Here is a 21,658-nt window from a genome sequence, read left to right on the forward strand (position 1 = left end):
AAGAATAGTTGTAATATGTTTTACAAGAATAGTTGTAAATATTTTTTGTCCTTAGTTAATTTTGACATATTTTCTGACAACTGCATCAAATGCTAAATATGTTTTTAAGTAAGCAACTTAGAAAAATATCTATGTAACCAAAGATGAGACATTGACTACTGCCAGCTGTGAATCGAGAGTCACAAAATAGGTGACATTTGGAGTTTCCATCAGGGCTCAGTGGTTAACAAACCCAACTAATAACCATGAGGTTGTGCGTTCATTCCCTGGCCTCATTCGGTGGAGTAATGATCTGGCATTACTGTGAGCTATGGTGTAGTTCGCAGACTAGGCTCAGATCCCACATTGCTGTGGCTGTGGCTTAGGCCAGCGGCTACAACTCTGATTAGACCCCTAGCATGGGAAATTCCATATGCCATGGGTACACCCCTAACAAAGACAAAAAGGTACACATACAAAAAAAAAAAAAAAAAAAAAAAAGAGGTGATAGGAGTTCCTGTAGTGCCACAGCAAAAACAAATCCAACTAGGAACTATGAGGTTGAGGGTTCAATCCCTGGCCTCACTCAGTGGTCAAGTATCCAGCGTTGCCATGAACTATGGTGTAGGTTGCAGACATGGCTCAGAAATGGCATTGCTGTGGCTCTGGCGTAGGCGGGCAGCAACACCTCCGATTGGACCCCTAGTCTGGGAACCTCCATATGCTGCAGGTGCAGCCCTAAAAAGACAAAAGACAGGAAAATAAAAAGTGATATTTGAGTTATACACTGAAAGGTGGGCAAGATGTTGAAATGCAAGAAATATAGACAAGGTGATTCCACAAGGATGCACCAGTGACAGAGGCAGCATTGTGAAGAATGTGGTCTTCAGAATACCTGGATAACATACTTTGAAAATAAAAAGTATGTTATAAAGGTGGTGGGTTAAGTTGTCGATTTGAGATTTTTCTTCTTTTTTTGAGGAAAGCCTGTATTGCTATGCACTTCCCTCTGAACACTGCTTTGCAGCATCCAATAGATTTTGAGTGGTTGTGTCTTCATTAGCATTTGCCTTGAGGTATTTTTTAATTTCCTTCTTGATTTCCTCATTGACCCATTGGTGTTTTAGTAGCATGTTGTTTAGTCTCCATGTAGTAAGTTTTCTCTCATTTCTTTCCCTGTGATTAATTTCTCATTTCATGCCATTGTGGTCAGAGAAGATACTTGAAATAATTTCTATACTCTTAAATTTGTTGAGGTTAGCTTTGTGACCCAGCATGTGATCAATCCTTGAGAATGTTCCATATGCGCTTGAGAAGGATGTATATTCTTATTTTTTTATGTAATGTCCTGAAAATGTCAATTAAGTCTAACTTTTCTATTGTGTCCTTTAGGATCTCTATTGCCTTTTTGATTTTCTGTCTAGAGTATGTGTCCATTGATGTGAGTGGGGTGTTAAAATCTCCTACTCTGATTGTATTCCCATCAATTCCTCCTTTTATGTCCTTAGTATTTGTTGGAGGTATCTGGGTGCTCCTCTATGACGGGCATATATGTTGATGATGGTAATATCCTCTTCTTGAATGCATCCTTTAACTGTTAAATAGTGTCCTTCTTTGTCTTTCTTTATGTGCTTCATTTTAATGTCTATTTTGTCTGATACAAGTATTACAACTCCTGCTTTCCTATCTTGTCCATTGGCATGAAATATCTTTTCCCATCTCCTCACTTTCAATCTATATGTGTCCTTTTCCCTAATGTGAGTTTCTTGCAGACAACAGATTGAAGGTTTTTGCTTTTTTATCCAATCTGCAACACTGTGTCTTTTGAAAGAAAAACAAACAAAACCTAAAGTCAGCAGAAGGAAGGAAATCATAAAGATCAGAGAGTAAATCAATAAAATAGAGATTAAAAATAGAAAAAAAGCTATAAAACCAAAGAGCTTGTTCTTTGAAAAGGTAAACAAAATGGACAAACCTTTGGCTAGACTCACCAAGAAGAGGAAAACAAAATCAGAAAGGAAAAAGGAGAAATCACAATGGATACTAGAGAAATACAATTACCATGAGAGAATACTCTCAACAGTTATATGCCAACATATTTGACAACATAGAAGAAATAGACAGCTTTCTAGAGACTTACAGCCTGACAAAACTGAATCAAGAAGAAATAGATCAAGTGAACAGACTGATCACTAGAAATGAAATTTGAATATGCCATTAAAACACTCCCTACAAATAAATGTCCAGGACCAGAAAGCTTCACAGGCAAATTCTACCAAACATACAAAGAGGAATTTATACCCATTATCCTTAAATTTTTTCAAAAGGTTGAAGAAGAATGAACACTCCCAAAGACATTCTATGACGCCACCATCACCCTAATTCCAAAACCAGACAAAGATACTGCCAAAAAAGAAAACTATAGGCCAATATCTTTGATGACTATAGATGCAAAAAATCTCAACAAATTTAGCCATCTGAATCCAACAACATATAAAAAAGATCATACACCATGACCAGGTTGGATTCATTCCAGATTCACAAGAATGGTTCAACATATGAAAATAATCAACATCACACACCACATTAACAAAAGAGAAGTAAAAAACCACATATTTATCTCAATAGATGCAGAAAAAGCATTTGACAAAGTCCAACATCCATTCTTGATCAAAACTCTTACCAAAGTGGGTATAGTGGGAACATACGTTAACATAATAAAAGCCATTTATGACAAACCCACAGCAAATATAGCACTCAATGGAGAAAAGCTGAAAGCCTTCCCCACTAAAATCTGGAACAAGATAAGGATGCCCACTCTCACCACTGTTATTCAACATAGTATTGGAAGTCCTAGCCACAGCAATCAGACAAAAAAAGAAATACAAGGCATCCAAATAGCAGAGCAGAGTTAAAACTATCACAGATGCAGATAACATGGTACTATATGTAGAAAACCCTAAGGACTCAACCCAAAATCTACTTGAATTGATCAACAAATTTAGCAAAGTAGCAGGAGATAAGATTACATTCAGAAATCAGTCACATTTCTGTATACTAACAATGAAATATTAGAAAATGAATACAAAAATAAGATACCTCTTAAAATTACACACCAAAAAAACAAATACACCAGACCAAGGAGGTGAAAGACTTCTACGCTGAGAAGTATAAAACATTAATCAAGGAAATCAAAGACGATGTAAAGAAATAGAAAGCTATTCCATGCTCCTGGGTTGGCAAAATTAGTATTTTTAAAATGGCCATATTACCCAAAGCAATCTCCAGATTCAATGCAATCCCTATCAAATTACCCATGACATTTTTCACAGAACTAGAACAAACAATCCAGAAATTTATATGGAACCACAAAAGACCCAATGCCGAAGCAATCCTGAGGAACAAAAACCAAGCAGGAGGCATAATTCTCCCAGACATCAGGCAATATTACAAAGCCATTGTCATCAAGACTGTGTAATACTGGTACCAAAAACAGACATGCAAACCAATGAGACAGACATAAAAACCAATGGGACAGAATAGAGATGCAGAAATAAACCCATATACCTATGGTCAATTAATCTTTGACAAAGGAGGCAATTACATAAAATGGGAAAAAGACAGTCTTTTCAGCAAGCATTGTTGCGTAACCTGGACAGCTGCATGCAAATCAGAAAAACTAGAACACACCCTCACACCATGCACACACACAAAAAAAACTCAAAATGGCTGAAAGGCTTAAATATAAGACAAGACAACATCAAACTCCTAGAAGAGAACATAGCCAAAACATTCTCGGAGTTCTCCTCGTGGCTCAGAGGTTAACAAAACCAACTAGGAACCAAGAGGTTTCAGGTTTGATCCCTAGCCTCACTCAGTGGGTTAAGGATCCAGCATTGCCATGACCTATGGTGTAGGTCGCAAACACGGCTCAGATCCTGAGTTGCTGTGGCCCTGGCTTAGGGTAGCAGAGAAAGCTTCAATTAGACCCCTAACTTGGGAACCTCCATATGCCATGGGTGAGGCCCTAGAAAAGACAAAAAAAAAAAAAAAATCTCTGACATCAACCTTACAAATGTTTTCTCAGGTCATTCTCCCAAAGCAAAAAAAAAAAATAAAAGCAAAAATAAACCAATGGGATCTAAGCAAACTGACAAGCTTTTGTTTCGCAAAGGAAACCAAAAAGAAAACAAAAAGACAACTTACAGAATGGGAGAAAATAGTTTCAAATGATGCAACTGATGAGGGCTTAATCTCTAGAATATACAAGCAACTTACAGAAATCAACAGCAAAATAGCCAAGAACCCAATGGAAAAATGGGCAAAAGTCCTGAAGAGACATTTATCCAAGGAAAATATACATGTGGCCAACAAGCACATGAAAAAATGCTCAACATTGCTGATTATTAGAGAAATGCAAATCAAAACTACCATGAGATACCACTTCACACCAGTCAGAATGGCCATCATTAATAAGTCCACAAATAACAAATGCTGGAGGGGGTGTGGAGAAAAGGGAACCCTCTTGCACTGTTGGTGGGAATGTAAGCTCATACAACCACTATGGAGAACAGTATGGAGGTACCTTAGAAAACTATATATAGAACTACCATATGACCCAGCAATCCCATTCTTGGGCACATATCTGGACAAAACTTTCCTTAAAAAAAGGCACATGCACCTGCTGCATGTTCACTGCAGCACTATTCACAATAGCCAAGACATGGAAACAACATAAATTTCCATTGACAGATGATTGGATTAGGAAGAGTTGATATATATACACAATGGAATACTACTCAGCCATAAAAAAGAACAAAAGAATGCCATTTGTAGCCACATGGATGGAACTAGAGACTCTTATACTGAGTGAAGTAAGTCAGAAAGAGAAAGACAAATACCATATGATATTAGTGATAGATGGAATCTAATATATGGCACAAATGAACCTTTCCACAGAAAAGAATATCATGGACTTGGACAATAGACTTGTGGTTGCCAGGCGGAAGGGGGAGGGAGTGGATAGATTGGGAGCTTGGGGTTAATAGATGCAGCCTATTGCCTTTGGAATGGATTAGCAATGAGATCCTTGTGTGTAGCACTGGGAACTATATCTAGTCACTTATGATGGAGCATGATAATGTGAGAAAAAAGAATGTACACATGTATGTGTAACTGGTTCACTATGCTATACAGTCAAAAATTGACAGAACATAGTAAACCATCTCTAATAGAAAAAAATAAAAATCATTATATATATTAAAAAGTAAATGGAAGACCAGATATTCCTTTGTGTATTTTAAAGCAAATGGGATGGAAATCCTGTGCAATTGGATTATGATCGTTATATAACTGCAGATGTGATAAATTCATTTGAGAAATAAAATAAAATAAATAAATAAATAAATAAACTATAAAATCTCATGGAACATACAACACAAATAATGAAAAAAAATAATGAGTTGTAAAGAATAAAATTTTCAAAAAGTTATAAATACTGATATTTAAAACTAAAAGTCACAACATTCTTTTAAATATTTCCAAAGTATGAAAATTATGACCATCATTATCCATTACAAAACAGGAAGCAGCTCTTCTTTTTTAACAGTTGAATATTTTATATTACTTTTTTATCTTCTGAACTTATATTTACATTCTACTGCCTCCAAGGGATGTTAAATATATACTTTTCATAAAATTCTTTATTAAAAAGTAAATTTTGTATTGAAACATAACACATTCAAATACATCATAAGTTTCTGGCTCAATAAATTTTTATAAAGAACATACACTCATGTAATAACCAGTACTCAGATAAATAAATAGGTTGTAGAATATTTTTAGCACTCCAGGTTTCCCTCTTGGGACGTCTGCCACTGTCCTGAATTCTAATCTGAGATAATAAATGTAATAACCAACAACAGTCAGGTCATAAGTCATATATGAAAATAATGTTAGCTGGGGATCCACAAGCTGTAGCATCCTGCCCAGGAAAACAACTCCTTATCTATCATAACCTAATAAAACAGGCTGTTGCTAAACTGCTAGGAACTTACACGTCTAGCTGTAATAACAATCTAGGAAACCAAAACAGTAACGTCTGTAACAACTAATCCTGAAAGGCCAGGATTTGGTTAATAACTTGATTAGTAATAACATCCCTAATTTTTGTCTCTGCTTCCAAATGAATGCCAACTAGAGAAAGCCAAATATGTACCCTAGACAGTCACATAAAGAAAGTGTCCCCTTCTAGTTAGCCCATCTATAGCTTCCCCTGTCAACAGCCTCAAATCCTAGTGATCTCAGAGAAAGAGCAGTGAGTGACGGCTTGAAGTGAGATCTTAATTCCCTGCTCAGGAATTGAACATGGGCACCCTGGGTGAAAACCAGGAATCCTAGCTGCCAGCCCAGCTAGAGGCTAGAAATCAGAGTTGCCCTTATTTTCCCCACCCGACATTGAAAGCAAGAATGCTTCAAAGAGGCAAAAACTGTAAAACACAGGCACAAAGTTTACTATTAGAGGCACAGCATAATATATGGGAGAGCACATGGAGAAGTGGTTTATTAATTTAAGATAGAGGCAAGGCAATAACTCACACCTGGAAGAAGAGTGCGGTTGTGGGCATCTTCCTGAATGAGGAAGGCTCCAGAAAGTTGATTTAAATTAATTATATGGGGGCAGTGCTTCTAGGTCTTTGTTTTCCTTTGCCAATTATCTTGTTTTATTTCTCACACCTGATGGGCCCCGTGGGTCCTCCCTGAAATGCTGTGGGCATACTTTAGTCAAGATGGATTCCAGGGCAAGAGCTAATGGGAGGGTCAGCAGAACTCATTACGGCCCGGTGTGCCCTCCCTTTTAGACTCCAGGAGGCTTTCTGCATATGTGTAGTCAGTTAGGGAGATGTCCTTGACCCCATGAGTGATTGATGTGGTCATCTTATCTTCTCATTACAGCACAGCTCAGCCCCTGACATTAACCTTCCCCTTGAAGTGAAAGAGAAGCAAAGTCCACTTTATTCAACAAGTGACAAGTCCTGGCCGTTTTCAGCCCAGGGGCCCTGTACCTTCTACCTTCTACACACCTGAAGCTTTCCTCTTTTTTTTTACTATTAATGTTTCCCACTCTTCTGCCTGCATTTGAGTCTCTGCAAAAACCCAAGTAATGGTAGCCTTACCAAGTAATGGTAGCCTTACCAAGTAATGGTAGCCTGGGTAAATAGCCTTTGCCTATTCTCATTTGGTTGATTATTATTTCCATAGACCCCAATATATTAGTTTTGTTTCTGGATCTCTATGTTGTAAAATTCATTCATAACATGTATGAATGTCATCAGTTCATTTTTATTGATGTATAGTATAACTATATCAGAAATAATTTATTTTACTGCTGATGGATATTTGGTCTCTTTTCACCTTTGGCCATTAATGAATAAAGCTGCTATACAAATTTGTACATGTCATGTGGTGAATATATATCTATGCAGAACCACTGGGTCATGGGTAGGTGTCTTCAGCTTTAGCACTACTGCCAAACCATTTTTCAAGGTGGTTAAGCCAATTTACTCTCCCACCAGCAGTATAATCTGAGAGAATTTTATCCTAAGATTGTTTTATGCTTGAAAGTTTTTTATTGATTTTTTATGCTTGAAAGTCATTCTTCTCTGCAAAAAAAAGTTGTATAAATTGAAATTTGATTTAAACAAACTTCTGTGACTCTAAGGCTATATTAAAATGTATCTTTTGCATTGTTATCATTAGTTATTAGCAATACCCAATTGATCAAAATAACAACATGAATTGTGAATTTGAGGAAACAGTAATAAACATGAAAAGCAAAATTGTTTCGGGGAAATATTACTTGTGGAAATAATTAAGGTTTTTAAGAATTAGTTTATACAACTGTGGATAAATATTAATTATTTCTAGAATGACATAATATTCAGCATCACTTTCTTATTTTTAATTTTTGTTAAGGTTAAGTGCTAAGAAACTGTGTCTACAAGAAATATACCGGGATATAAGCCTATTATCATAGTATCACTCAATTCTTTGAACTACCTTTGAGTAATGTGTGAGAAGTTACATCGCAGTCCATCCCTAAAACTATTTTTAAATGATCTGTAGCTGACAACTGGATTATTTCTTCCTTTCAACAATGCTGAAAGCCAAAAAACTGGAAACCTCTGATTAGTGAACACAGTTATTCCTAAGTCATTCGAATCAACTGCTTTTCAACACCTATACAGATACTTAGAATTAACCTTTTGTTTTCTGCCCTGAACTTTTTTTTTCCCCCCTGTGGGGGCAGTACACGTTAGCACAGCAGTTAGAATGGGTGAAAGAGATATCTTTCTTTTGCAAAGAGAGAAAAGGCAATCGCCCTAAGAAATGTGGGCAAGGAGAACAAGAAAGAGTCAGCCTTCACCTCAGGTGTTTCTTCCCAGTGCATCAATTTTAGGGAATTTAACACCTAATTGAGATTTTGGAAATTAATTTTTTTACTCTTTGTCTGTGTAGACCTTGGTGCATACTGCAGTTTGAAGGCTGCTGAGTTAGAGCAAGAATGAAATGTTTGATGGTGCTATGAGCCATTACCAAGAGTTTGGATCTTTTTTGAACCTAGTGAGTGGCTAATGAAAAAGTCTGTGGGCTGAGGATAGTGACATGGCTAGTGCTGCACTTTTGGGAATAAACAGAGAATGACTGGATTCATCTATTTATTCAACAAAATGCACTATTCTGTGTAGTGCGGACTCCAACATAAAGAATATATGGCCCCCTGCATTCTTGGAGTTTGCATTCTAATGAGGAAAGACAGATAACATGAATATAAAAACATAATGTCAGTTACTGATGGATACTATAAAAAATGTAGGGAGTTCCTCTTGTGGCTTAATGGGTTAAGAACCCCACTAGTATCCATGAGGATGCTGGTTTGATCCCTGGCCTCATTTAGTGGATTAAGGATCCAGCATTCCCATGGTGTATGTCACAGATGTGGCTGGGATCCAGCCTTGCTGTGGCTGTGGTGTAGGCCAGCAGCTACAGCTCTGATTTGATCCTAGCCTGGGAAATTTCATATGCCACAAGTGCAGCCCTAAAAAGCAAAAAAAAAAAAAAAAAAAAAAAAAAATGCACAACAGGGATTATTCTAGACTTTGTGGATACAAAGCCCCTGTCTTATGGAGTTTACATTTTAAAGGAGAAGACTAGAAGTAAATGAGCACAGTGGCATGATGTCAGGTAGTGATATATGCTATGAAAAGTTAAGGGATATGTGTGAATGACAAAGAGTTTATTTTTTAAAGGGTGGTCTGAAAGATCATGAGACAATATTTTAGGAGATCTGGGCCTCTACCTGAATAAAATGATCAGGTATGCCATTTGAACATCTAAGTCTGTGAAAAGGGTTTCACCAATTAGAACAGCACTGTGAGGCCAGAGGCAGAGTATTCGAGGCAAAGAAGGATCACAAGAAATCTACCCTGGCTGGAGCAGAGTGAGAAGGCAAAAGAGTAGAAAATGAAGTTGGAAAGGAAGTCAGGCACAAAGTAATTTAGAGACCTAAGGGCCTGGAAAAGATTTTGGGTTTTTTTTTGTGCTAAGGATAGAGAAAATACTTTGCACTGATTTAAGTATGAAAAGATCACTATGGCAGATTAAGCAAGAATAGAATGCAAGAACGCAGGATTAAGAAGTCTTAGATTAGGCTGGTAAAGGAGGATGGTAAAATTATAGGTAAGGGAAGGCGGATGGACTAATAATGATGTCTACTGTCTTTCTAAATGAATGCTAGATTTGCAAGATGAGAAGATGAAAACAAATTCCTAAGGCAGTCTGGAAGCCTAGTAACTTGGACATTGAATATGGGGGACAGCCTGGTTGGAGAGAATGAGGCAAACTGAAGGCAGCTCTGAGGCTCTGAAAATTGTCTTAAGAGCATGGTGTTACCATTAATTACAATCAAGAAATTAAGACAAGTTTGGGAGAGAAAGGGAAGGATGAAGGATTTTGATTATGTTGAATATATCAATACAGATTTTTAATAGTTGATATGGAACATAAATTTACCCTCATCTGCAAATAGACAAATGTAGAGGCTACTTTCACAAGTTTCAAGGAAAAGGCAAGGAACTATTCTTTTGAGAGTGATAACTACTATGGGCAAAAATGCTCACATAATAGTGGGAAATCAAAAGCCTAGTAGATGGAGAAGAGGGATTCATTCTTAAATTATTTTTAAAAAGGTGGTATAACATAGTATATGACAATGGCTATGAAGCCAGACTGCCAAAGTTCAAATTCCTACTCCACTTTTTTTTTAGCTGTTTAACTTTGGGTTAGATCTTCTGACCTTAATTTCTTTATCTGAAAATTATTAAATTAGGACTTATGTGATAGAGTTGTTGTGGAATTCTTAGAGTCCTCAGAATTTCAGGGGATTTGTGAATCTCGAATTGAAAAAAAAATTAACCTTATTCCTATTAAGCTCTCAGAAAATTTTCTTCAATTATGGAAGGCAGGCAAGAACGCAAGAGTATGGATTTGTTTCCTGTAGAAATTACAGGTACTTTCATACCATAGTACAGTGGTAGTAGATATTTTGAAATATTGTTTATCATCACTACTTTAAAATTATCATATTTATTGGAATTGCCATTAGATATGTTGCTAGCTTGTATATGATTCTGGAATTTTTCTACAGCCTTCACATCACTTAGTTGGCTAAGCATTTCACAATTCTGTGCTTCTTGGCCAAAGGTGACACTGTGAGGTCTGAATGTTTGTTTGTTCTCACATCTTCTACGATGCATGTCAGTATTCCCCAAATATGAATGTTTGCCGAACACCAGGTGAAAAGGGGTGAGCTGCCTTAATTTCAGTAATGGTGTTTATTTATAGTTGATTTATTTGTAATTGCATGAATTTATGCATTTATAAATACCATTTCAAGTCTGGGTTATTAGGCTTCATCAGGTTATCAAAGGTGTTCATGATACAAGAATAGGAGGTAGAGGAATAAAAGGGAACAGCACTTTGTCCATACCAATGTTCAGTAAAGAGTTTGCTGCTATTTTTAAAACACTCAGAGCTGGAATTGAATTAACTCCTATTCATTTTGGCATTCTAAGTGTCTAATATAGCTCTGTACTCTCGGGCTCCCTTAACTCTGAATGAATGAATAAAAGAATAAATGAAGTGGTGTGGGTTGAATTGAGGCTGTAAAGAACAGCTGTTAAGTTGCAGATGGCTTCTGCGCATTCAAGGGGCTCTGTATGGTGTAACAGGGCTTCATGGGGCTCGATACGTGAGTCATAGCTGTGTCCCTAAAAATGCCCCAGTGGGATCAGTGATTGCCATTAGCTAGAGGGGCCAGATCCTTACTAATTCCTCAAAGATCTTCTTTATCAACGAAGAAGGCAATTACGTGTCTCTGGTTCTAGGTACAACGTTGGATTCACAGGACCCTCGCGTATTCCCGGGACCTGATGTCAGTGTCAGTAGCAGGACAGCCTACAATTCAGATCATCCAGCGAGAGAACCGTGTCCTACACAGCTTGGATCTGGGGAGAACCCTGGCTGCGAACGCAGCATCGGGCGCACAGAGGCCAAGCGCTCCCTGGCCACGCCCACTTCCTGCCCCATCCCGGGCCTTTCCAGGTCTCCTCTCCCGGTGAACCGGATGCTCCGTCAGTTTCCTCCTTCGCTTGCTCAGCTGCCGCCCGGCTCCCTGGCGAGGCCGCAGGCACCCACGAGGGCACGGGCGGGGGGCTTCTGGCGGCTGGTCTGGCAGGTGTAGGGCGCCGGTAGGAGCTGGGCGCGCACGGCTACCGAGCGTGGAGGAGACACTGCCCTGCGGCAATGGGTGCCAGGGGCGCTCCTTCACGCCGGAGGCAGGCGGGGCGGCGGCCGCGGTATCTGCCCACCGGGAGCTTTCCCTTTCTCCTCCTCCTGCTGCTTCTCTGCATCCAGCTCGGAGGAGGACAGAAGAAAAAGGAGGTAGGATGAGTCCCCTCGGCCTTCCTGGGACACAGCCGGGACGAGTCTGTGCGGGTGGTGTTGCCAGGCAGCCTCACCGCGTTGCTAGGCAGCCGGGCCGCTGGGCGTGGGCAGTGGCTGGTTTGGGGAGCTCGCAGACCCGATACGGGGGCCCTTGCCTAAGTCCTATGGGCTTCACGGGTTTAGAAGTCAGGTTACCCGGTGCTTTCTCAAAAACAACGACGAAGCATCTCCCGTTGTGCTCCCAGCACCTCACACCTTTCAGACCCGCGGCGCTTTTGAGCCCAAGTTGAAGGCCGAGATTGGGGTTCAGTCAGTAAAAAGGGATTTGTCGGAAGTGAAAATACCCTTTAGGAGTATTTCAAACCTACAATAGCTATTTGTCCCTGATCCCTTCGTTATCCCTTTATTGTGACTGTGTAAAGTTATTCTGCATTTTTATTATACATGTTTAAAGGTATATATTTATGTTGAACCCGAGGTGTAATTGTGCGAATAACGGAACATTAAGTTGTGCTAATTTGTGAAATTCAGTTCACCTGATTTCAATCTTGCTCCTCTAATAACTGATGAAGATGAGGATTGAAGTAACTGACTATATTTAAAGTAGTTGTAGCGTTATTTGTGAATTTCAGTTAACCATCTTTACCTTGGATGGTCCATCAAGTACGGTTAGGAAAAAAAATTATTTTGGAAATGTAAGGTTTTGTTCGTCTTTTTAGTAAGCGTATTCTCTTTATATTAGTTCAAGGGGTTTTTCCTGGTAAAGTTTTATTTACATACACGTAGCTCAAAATCGAATTCAGGTTTAAATTATTACCACAGCTTTCTTGGTAGCTGGGTAGAAAGATTGAAAAAACAGCCTCACATGCAATATAATTCTGATTCTCTTTACTCTTTGCTTGAAGCCACTTCTTCCCTTTAGCTTTTTAATTTTAACTTGAAAATAGGCCATACAAAATTCTTGGTGGACTTCTGGTAAGAGGTTAAGTGAATAACCACTGTTAAAACTATTTACAACTATAAATTAAAGATATTTTTTTCTAGCGTTTGGTATTTAGTGTTTTAGATTTCGTATTTTTTTAAGAAAGAGAGGGGATTTAAAAGGTAGTTTTCTTGTGTGTGCGTAGATTACCAGAGCAGAAGACAATAAAAAATGATGAGGAGTTGCATGGAACTTCTAATGATTTTAATTGAAAGGAAAAAAAAGCCCCCAAAACAAGTCTAAAAAGTGTCCATCTTTAAAGCATTTTAGCATTTCCAATTGCAAGGTGACTTAAACATGTGACAACATTTGTTAATTTAGTATAATTATAAATTACGGTAACATCTGTTTTCCATTAAAATATAAAAGGCATTTTAAAAATACAAAATCAGGGAGAAAATTGTTGAAGATTTAAAAAGTGTGTCTTCCAAAACTGCTTTTATTTCTCTAAAATAGGAGAGTCTAATACTACTATATGGTGATATTATAGAATACTCATATTTAAGGCAAAGAGCAAAATAGCAAATAGTTGATGTTTTAATGCTTTACTAAATGAGGGTGCATATTTCTTAAATGTAGTCTAGTTCTCTATTTGGTACTCAGTTCAAAAGCTATGCTCTCTTCCTCCCACCCCCCTTTTCTTTTTCTTTTTATGGCTGCACCTGCAGCATATGGAATTTCCCAGGTTTGGGGTTTGTAGCCGCAGGCACTTACACCGCAGCTTGCAGTAACGGCACCAAATCCTGAACCCACTGAGCGAGGCTGGGGATCGGGGTCGAAGCTGAGTCCTTATGGATACTAATCAAGTTCTTAACCTGCTGAGCCACAACGGGAACTCCACTGTGCTCTCTTTTAATACTGAAAGAAAAACATTGGAAATAGGGGGGAGTGATGGTTACGACTGTGTTACTTTTCTGGGGAATTTGTAGTATGTGGATAGAGTTGTTTTGACTGTGGCTTCTTCCTTTCTTTGCTTAGTTTAGAACATAAAGCCTCGTGTGAGATTTAACACTATTGAACCAGAAAGTGTAACAGTTGAAACTTAATTTACCACAAAAATATTACTAACAAGTACCAGAAGAGTTGACTTGCCATGGTATGGTGTTTTCTTTTGTTCTGGGGAATCCAAATGGAAATCTAAAATTGAATCTGGAATCAGTTACTCAGAACACTAGTCATTTTGATGGAAGTAGCATTTATGACATTAATAGTTATTACCATAGGTTTTTGAGTGGAATGGATGGTTCAGTTAACAACTCATATCCTATTTAATTGTTTGATATCAAACCGCTTAACTTCCCTGAATTTTATTCTTCTGTTTATAAATACAGATACAATGCCTACATTTCAACAATCTCACGGTTTTATTCTTCTGTTTATAAATACAGATACAATGCCTACATTTCAACAATCTCACGGTTGTTGTTGGGGTTAAATGAGACGGTATTTAAAATGTTTAGTGCAATAACTAGAACGTAAGAAATGGTCAGTAATTTGGGAGCCGCTATTATGTGTTCCTCATTTAAATGAAAATATAGACATGAATGAGATCCTAAAATATGATACATTTTCAAATTAATTTTTTTTGCTAAACAAACTGACTTTATAATAATTGTAAACTATATAGCTTATAGAATAAATTGTCTTAGTTATTTTATTATGAAACACTGATAATTCCAAACTCTTAGATCGTTTGAGAACGTCTCAGGAGGAGATTTTACATCATGTAAGAATTGGTGGTTTTCATGGATTTATGTGTGTGTCTGCATATTTTTATATATCTATTTCTTCATGAAGACATTTTCATTCATTAAAAATAATTAGTATTGTTATATTTTTATTTAAGAATATAATCAAGGGAAATAAGTGAATAGGCAAAGAAAATAGACTGAAGGTTTTTATAGTCAGTTTCCTTAGTTACATTGAATACAGTCTTGTCAACTGACTTGAATCCTCCTGTTAAGTGATACAGATTTCTGGGAGGCTTTAGCTTCTTAGTAGTATATCATTTGCATTTCTAGTGCATCATGGGTTTCCATTATTTTTGACAGTTTCTCTATTCCATGTTATCAGTTAATGAGCTTCATTTTTAACCTATAATGACTTTTAATAATATAAAAAGAGCTCAAATTCTGTAATGATATCCAGGGGCCCTAGTGACTTTGCCATCATCGAAAGTAACTGCCATCAGACCTCCATATCCGTGGGTCCTGTATCTGTAGATACAGAGGCTGACTATATACCACACCATTTTATAGTATGAAGGTCCTGGGAATTTCAAATTTTAGTATCTGCTGGGTCCTGGAACCACTTCCCCTCTGATTGTGAAGGACAACGATATTATAATTTATACGTCCTGCAAAGAAAATAATTAGCTATCAGTTTACAACATGTAGGTGACAATATGTAATATGAAACATCGAATAGCTCATAAATATTTTTTGAGAATATGAAATGAAGCCTAAATGAAGTGAAATATTTTAGTTGCCTCTGATATTACTTTTGTAAATACATTTTACACTGAGATGTATATATCCAGTTACTTTTTAGTGGTACAGCCATGAAATAAATACTTTACTGTCTTAACATATGATAGGGAGATGATGGAGGTAAGTGATAGATTTTGATTTCACCTTTAAGCAAGAACTTAAGTGGAAGAAAAAGTTTGTAAACATATGAGCACAATGTTAAGAAATGCATAGTAATTATACATTGATATGTATACATATATGTACCAGTCATGCTGGTGTTGGGTAGGTGTTTCACCTGGGTTAGCTTTTTATGTATCATTACTCCTTGAAGAGTGATTGGAAATGCCATATCTTCCTTAGAATGGCCAAAACTGCTTGTCTCTAACTAATGAAGACTTAGCCTGCCACAGTTTCATGGGTCATGGCAGAAGGCATGGGATTCCTGGCACACAGGTGGCAAATTTTGTTTACAGCGGCAGAATTGCCAGAATATTAGTGTTTGCATTTGTAATGCAGGTCAGCTGATGGCCTGTAAATGTAGTGAGTTTCAGAGCAGGAGAGGAGCCTAGAGCTTTCGGAACCCCAGTGTTTTTTAGTGGGCAGTAAAATTTTTTGACCTTAGCCTTCAAGGGAGATGTGGAACTCTTTATTAAATTTGAAAGTAAACAAACCTGCTCTTGGTTCAGGAAGGGACACTGTCTTCTAAGGTTGTGTGCTATACAGATATCCTTGAGAACAAAGTCGGTCAGTACCTGGGCTTGCAAGTTATATAGAAACCCACGAAGAAGTGTTTCTCTAGATAAGATACCATAACTTTGTCAAAAGAGAACATTTCAGGGTATTTTCGTCTACGTACACACCACCAGTGTGTCAGTCCTGTGCATATGTCCTTTTCTTCATGAAAGACACAGAAAGGGAAAGAGCAGAAACATGAAACTTGAGCCACAGATTCATTGGCTGTTTAACTTTTTTTGCCACATTTACTTGTGCATGTTCTCTTTAGCCTTTAATATTAAGTGAATTTGGATGAGAGTATGATTGATATGCCTGTGACTACCTTAGTAGGTAGTCTCCAATTTTATTTGGCATATTAGACTATGTCATGATTATTTCTTCCATAAGACTCCCTCTTGGAGCATCTTACTAATCCCACCAAGATAGAAAATTTACCTTTGGCTAAGTGTAGACATAACCATCCTGCTTGAGAACAGGTAGATCATGAACAAATGTATCCATGTTATAGTACACACTCTGTGTGTGCATGCATGCGGGGACCAAATAAGTAAATTTTTTTAAGGCCACACCTGTGGCATATGGACCTTCCCAGGCTAGGGGTCAAATTGGAGTTGCAGCTGGGGCAGCAACTCCAGATTCTTAACCCACTATGCGAGGCCAAGGATTGAACCGGCATCCTCAGAGACAACGTCGGGTGCTTAGCACACTGAGCCACAATGGGAACTCCCCAAATAGGTAATATTTATGTCAGTCTTTATCCAGTTTTTATTCTTAACTATTGGCAGGATAGCTGCAGCTTTTCTAATTAAGCATATCTGAAAGCATATCTTAGTTCTCCCCTCTGCCCATCTGGCCCATCTGTATACTCGTTGATGTTAGCAGTGCTGTTTTATTGGGCACAAATTTTAAGCTTATTTTTGAAGTTGTCACTTGCTATATATCTTTATAGCTTTTATCCTGTATTTTGCCTGTTGTGCATAGGGAGGCTGACTTCACATAGTTTCTTGCAGAGTTCTACATAGATTTAAGGAGAGTATCTTGCAAAAATATGATTCCTCCATTGTGCATAGGTATGTAAAATATAAATACTTTGTTTGAATAGTAAAATTTCAAAAATGTTATTCAGAAGAATGTCAGTATCTTTTTTCATCGCAATTGATACCTGTCTATCTGCCTGCCTGTTTGTCTCTTCTTTTTTAATGGCCGTGTCAGCAGTAGCTTTTGAAGTGTTTCACAGTCTAATAAATGGCTTAACTTAAAAGTATAGCATCCTGAATCCATTAATGAACTGGAAAAAGTTAAGAGTAAAAGGAAGGCTTTACTAACATGTTTATTATTATATGTTTGGTTGATCCTATGAAGATACCTAACTAGTTTGAATTTGGAAGTGAAAGGGAAATTTTCTTTTCCCTGCATGTTAGTATGAGAACTCAGCTACCTTTAATGAAAAGGGACACTTGAGGATAGGTGAGATAAATTGTAGTATTGATTTTATTAAGTGACTCTGTTTATTTTATTTATTTATTATTTATTGTTATTTTTTAATAGTTATTTCCCCAATGCAGTTTTTTTCCTACTGTATTTTTCGAGGTGATTTAATATTGTTGTCAGTATGATTTGACTCAACTTCTGGAAATACTGTGGTTCACTGTGTCTGCTTGGAAACAAAGCCAACCTTTGGGAAGTTCATAATATTTTTGCCACACAACTGAAGGTACAAAATTGATTACAAATTGTGTAATCTGCTTACTATTCATACTAAATATTAAAGTGAATGAGATACTGTTGTACAATCTAGTGAATTTAACCAATTTTGGAGTTGGAATTAAGGTTTAAATTATATTAGAAAATGAAAAAGAGCAATAGAGCAGATACAGGCATTTTACTTACATTGTTTGTTAATCCTTTCAATATCTTGATGGTTGTGACATTTTCATTTGCCTTACCTTTGTCTTTGTTAACACTATACTTTGGTTTAAGTAGGAGAAACTGGGACTACTTCAAGCCCCAAGCAATCATTTTTATTAGTCAGAGATTATCATGAGTGTACAGTACCTTGCAAATTACTGGTTTAGAAATGAACTTTTGAAGATTTCCTCCTTTTTCATAAAGGACATAAGGTGGGGTGATTCTCTTCCTTGCTTTGGATATGTGTCTGAGAATGCGATGCTTGAGTTGCTGAACCCATCTAGTAACCATGAAAGTACAGCCTGAGGGCAAAACAGTAAGTTCATCATGGCAGAGTAGCAAAGTGGGAAGAAGACCATGGGTTCTTGATGGCATGGCTTAACTAGCCTTGGAATTATTCCAATTTTGGACTCCTTGATATATGAGTCAGTAAGCTTTCTTAATGTTTAAGGTATTTTGAATTGAATTTCTGATTTTTTGTATTTGAAAGGTTTTCATCGAGGAAGGTCATCTTGGATTAAGGGTGTTACCCACGATTGTACAACTTGTAAGTTTATAGCCTTACTCCAAAGAACTCGGCCTATACCATGTTTCCGTTACTTAACAATTACCTAGCCCTGTGACCCTCTTTGTGAACTAGTAATTAAATATTAGTAGAGGACCATTTAGATTTATGTAGCTGTCCCCAGTCTTTGAATATCAGTGGTATTAGAAGAAGTTTGTATATGTTTCATTGTCTTTAAAGTGAATTTTCCTTATGTTCATTTTATTAAATAATTTTGTTTTCATTGTGGGAAATGAAATTCTCTATTCATGTATTATGCCCAAAAGATTATAGGAAAGAAACTAGGAGTAACTTTATTATGTGCCTTAAAAGCTATTAGCCCCAGAAAAGAGTGGAAGAGAGTAATCATGTCTGAGATATATTTGCTATATGCTGTTTTTTGTGTGAATGTTTTTTAAAAAATATGTTTTCCTTTTGCTTTTTGTGTACGTAATAGATTGGTATGTAGTTTCCTTTTAAAGATGTACAAAGTAAAATACAGGAAAATACTTATATTTTTAAAAGATCATATTTTAATAGTGTTCTTTTGGTTAACATTTGAGTTAAGATTAAGCAAAAGAAAAATTAGCACTTCCTCAAGGAGTAGGTATTGTGCAATGTTGATTGGTTCTTTTTTTTGTTTTGTTTTTTTTGAAGAGTTTGCGCTTTCAAAGGGAATAAAGGAATTTTCTCATACTCATGAACATGGAGTGGCTTTGCTGTGTCTAGTTCTTATTTCCTGTGCACTTTTCCTCATGAAGCCTTTATGGGGAGATAGAGTGGCTGAGTTAAGTGTAACACTATCATAATGGCAGTAATTCAACTTAGTTTCCTACAGAGAGCTGCATGAGTCACATGCTTTGATGTCGGAGCATATTCCGAATCATAAAAAGAATAGTACGGTGATGTGTGTGTGTGTGTGTGTTTAAACACTGCAATATAGAATGATAGAGGAGGAAAGTCAGGTTCCAGGCTAAATAACAAAGCTGGGACTAGAAATTCCATTTCGTGCCACCAGAGGTTATATTTCCTTATTCCTGGCTGAGATGTGCTGTCTTTGTCTCTGCCCCTCCCCTCTTTACTACTTCCATTACGCTGTTATTTCCTCTGTCTTTTCATAGCTGATCTTTTATGAACTTCTCCTTTATGGGTACTTGTTTTTTAAATTTCAAAATGATTAAAGATGTGGCAGATCTAAAACACACCTATTAATATGGCTTAGACTTGATCCCTTTGAGAATGTAATTTACAAAATTAGGCCATCTGCTTCTTTATGAAGTTGTTTAAATAAATGAAATCAGGCTAAGGTAAGCCTACATCTATAGCAGTCTTGATCATGGATCAAGAAAATATGTAAGTTTTTGTTCCATCTTTCTTCCCCAAATTGTGCTTCCTACAATTCCTAACACTAAGTAAAGCATTTTCATGCATCTATTTGCTGAAGCCAAAAATCTGGGTGCGTTTTACTTAGTTTCAGAAAAGTCACTTGTAACTTTTTTTTGCCATCCTTTCCTTCACCCCACCCGATGATATCCCCTGGGACTTCTCTAACCAAGGCTCTTTGAGGAGCCTTGTTTAAACTTCTCTAGAACACAATCCAAGTTCTCTGTGTGCTAGTTAGTGCTTTTCCTGAGTAAGCCTTTGTCTGGCTCTCCTGTTCTATGTCTCACCACTGTTCCATGTTCCCCTCTAGTGTTAACTTAAGCAGGTTACCCCCTCGCCCCTGCTTTGGATCAGGAACTCCTCCCCTGCTCTCACAGAGGTGGATCTCTGTGCTTTGTCTTTATGGCACTGATGTGAACTGTCTGTTGTCTGACATTCCTGTTATGCCACAAGCCCTTTGTGGAAAAGAGTTGTGGGTTTCTGTTTTTTGTTGTTGTTGTTTTTTAATTATTTTTTTTAATATATAGCTATATCCCCATAGTCAAGCTTAGTGCCTTGTACTTGGTAAATGCTTAGTAAAGCTACTTTGATTGGGTTACTTAATCTCACTTAGCCTCAACTTCCTGATCTGTTAGTCCGTACTACAGAGTTGTGAGCCTTACGTGAGCCTTACGTGAGATAATCCCGGTAAAGTATTTAGCATGGTGCCTGGAACATAGTAAGTGCTTAATGAATGTTAGCTTTGGTGCTGGTATTGGTGAATGAATTCACAGGGTGTTCTGTGGTTTGTTTTATATTTCCCAAATGATTTTTAATGACTTGCATACATTGATTTGGTGTTAGCAAAGAAAAATTTTAAAGATACTGCTTTTGCTCTACATACTTTTTCATGAATACTTATTTTCCTATGTGACAGGTTCTGCTGCTAAATTGGCTGTTGAGAATGTCATGATTGCTTTCATCAGATGATTAAAGGTTTGGCAGCAACCTTTTGATAATGGTTACTTTTCCTCTTTGACTTGTTACAGCATTTGAGAGGAGTCTCAAGGTAGTCCTATTTGGGTTCAGCCTATTTTGAGTCCTTTGGACCTCTTTTTGTCCCCAGGTTTGTGAACTGTTGAGCCATCATTGCATTAAATACACTTTCTGTCCCTTTTTCTTTCTCTTCTCCTTCTGGAATTCCCATAGTACAGACATTATTCTTTTCATTGTCCCATGATTCTTCAAAGTTTTCTTCACTGTTTTTCATTCTTTTTACTTTTTGCTTCCCTGACTGGATAATTTTGATGGTCTTATCTTCCACATCTCTGAATTTTTTTTCTTTTTAGGGCTACACCCACAGCATGTGGAAGTTCCCAGGCTAGGGGTCAAATGAGAGCTATAGCTGTTGGCCTATGCCACAGCCACAGCAACTTAGGATCTGAGCCACATCTGTGACCTACACCACAGCTCACGGCAACACCAGATCCCTAACCCACTGAGTAAGGCCAGGGACTGAACCCGCATCCTCATGGTTCCTAGTCAAGTGCATTAACCACTGAGCCATGGAGGGAACTCCACATCTCTGATTCTTTATTTCTCCATTGGTTGAGTCTGCTTTTGAAACGCTCTGTTGAATTCTTGGGAACAGTTAGTATATTTTTGTACTCTAGG

General features: G+C 37.5%; 1 protein-coding gene across 6 annotated transcripts in view; it reads left to right on the forward strand.

Moving 5' to 3' along the window:
* Positions 1–11,629: 11,629 nt before the first annotated feature.
* TUSC3 (tumor suppressor candidate 3) overlaps positions 11,630–21,658 on the forward strand; it is a 195,891-nt gene continuing 185,862 nt past the window's right edge. For all 6 annotated transcript variants that reach the window (XR_002340155.2, XR_014831977.1, XR_014831978.1 and 3 more), the window contains exon 1: positions 11,630–11,979. Coding sequence is in view for 2 of the 6 variants with exons in the window: in XM_021078324.2 (XP_020933983.1) it covers positions 11,842–11,979 (138 nt within the window). In the remaining 4 variants the exon portion in view is untranslated. The remainder of the gene's footprint in view (positions 11,980–21,658) is intronic.

This window comes from Sus scrofa, chromosome 17, assembly GCF_054392235.1.
Source record: "Sus scrofa isolate SSC_HxYL_T2T_F1_AM1 chromosome 17, Sscrofa_HxYL_maternal_Yorkshire_Landrace_v2.0, whole genome shotgun sequence".
Classification (NCBI taxonomy): domain Eukaryota; kingdom Metazoa; phylum Chordata; class Mammalia; order Artiodactyla; family Suidae; genus Sus; species Sus scrofa.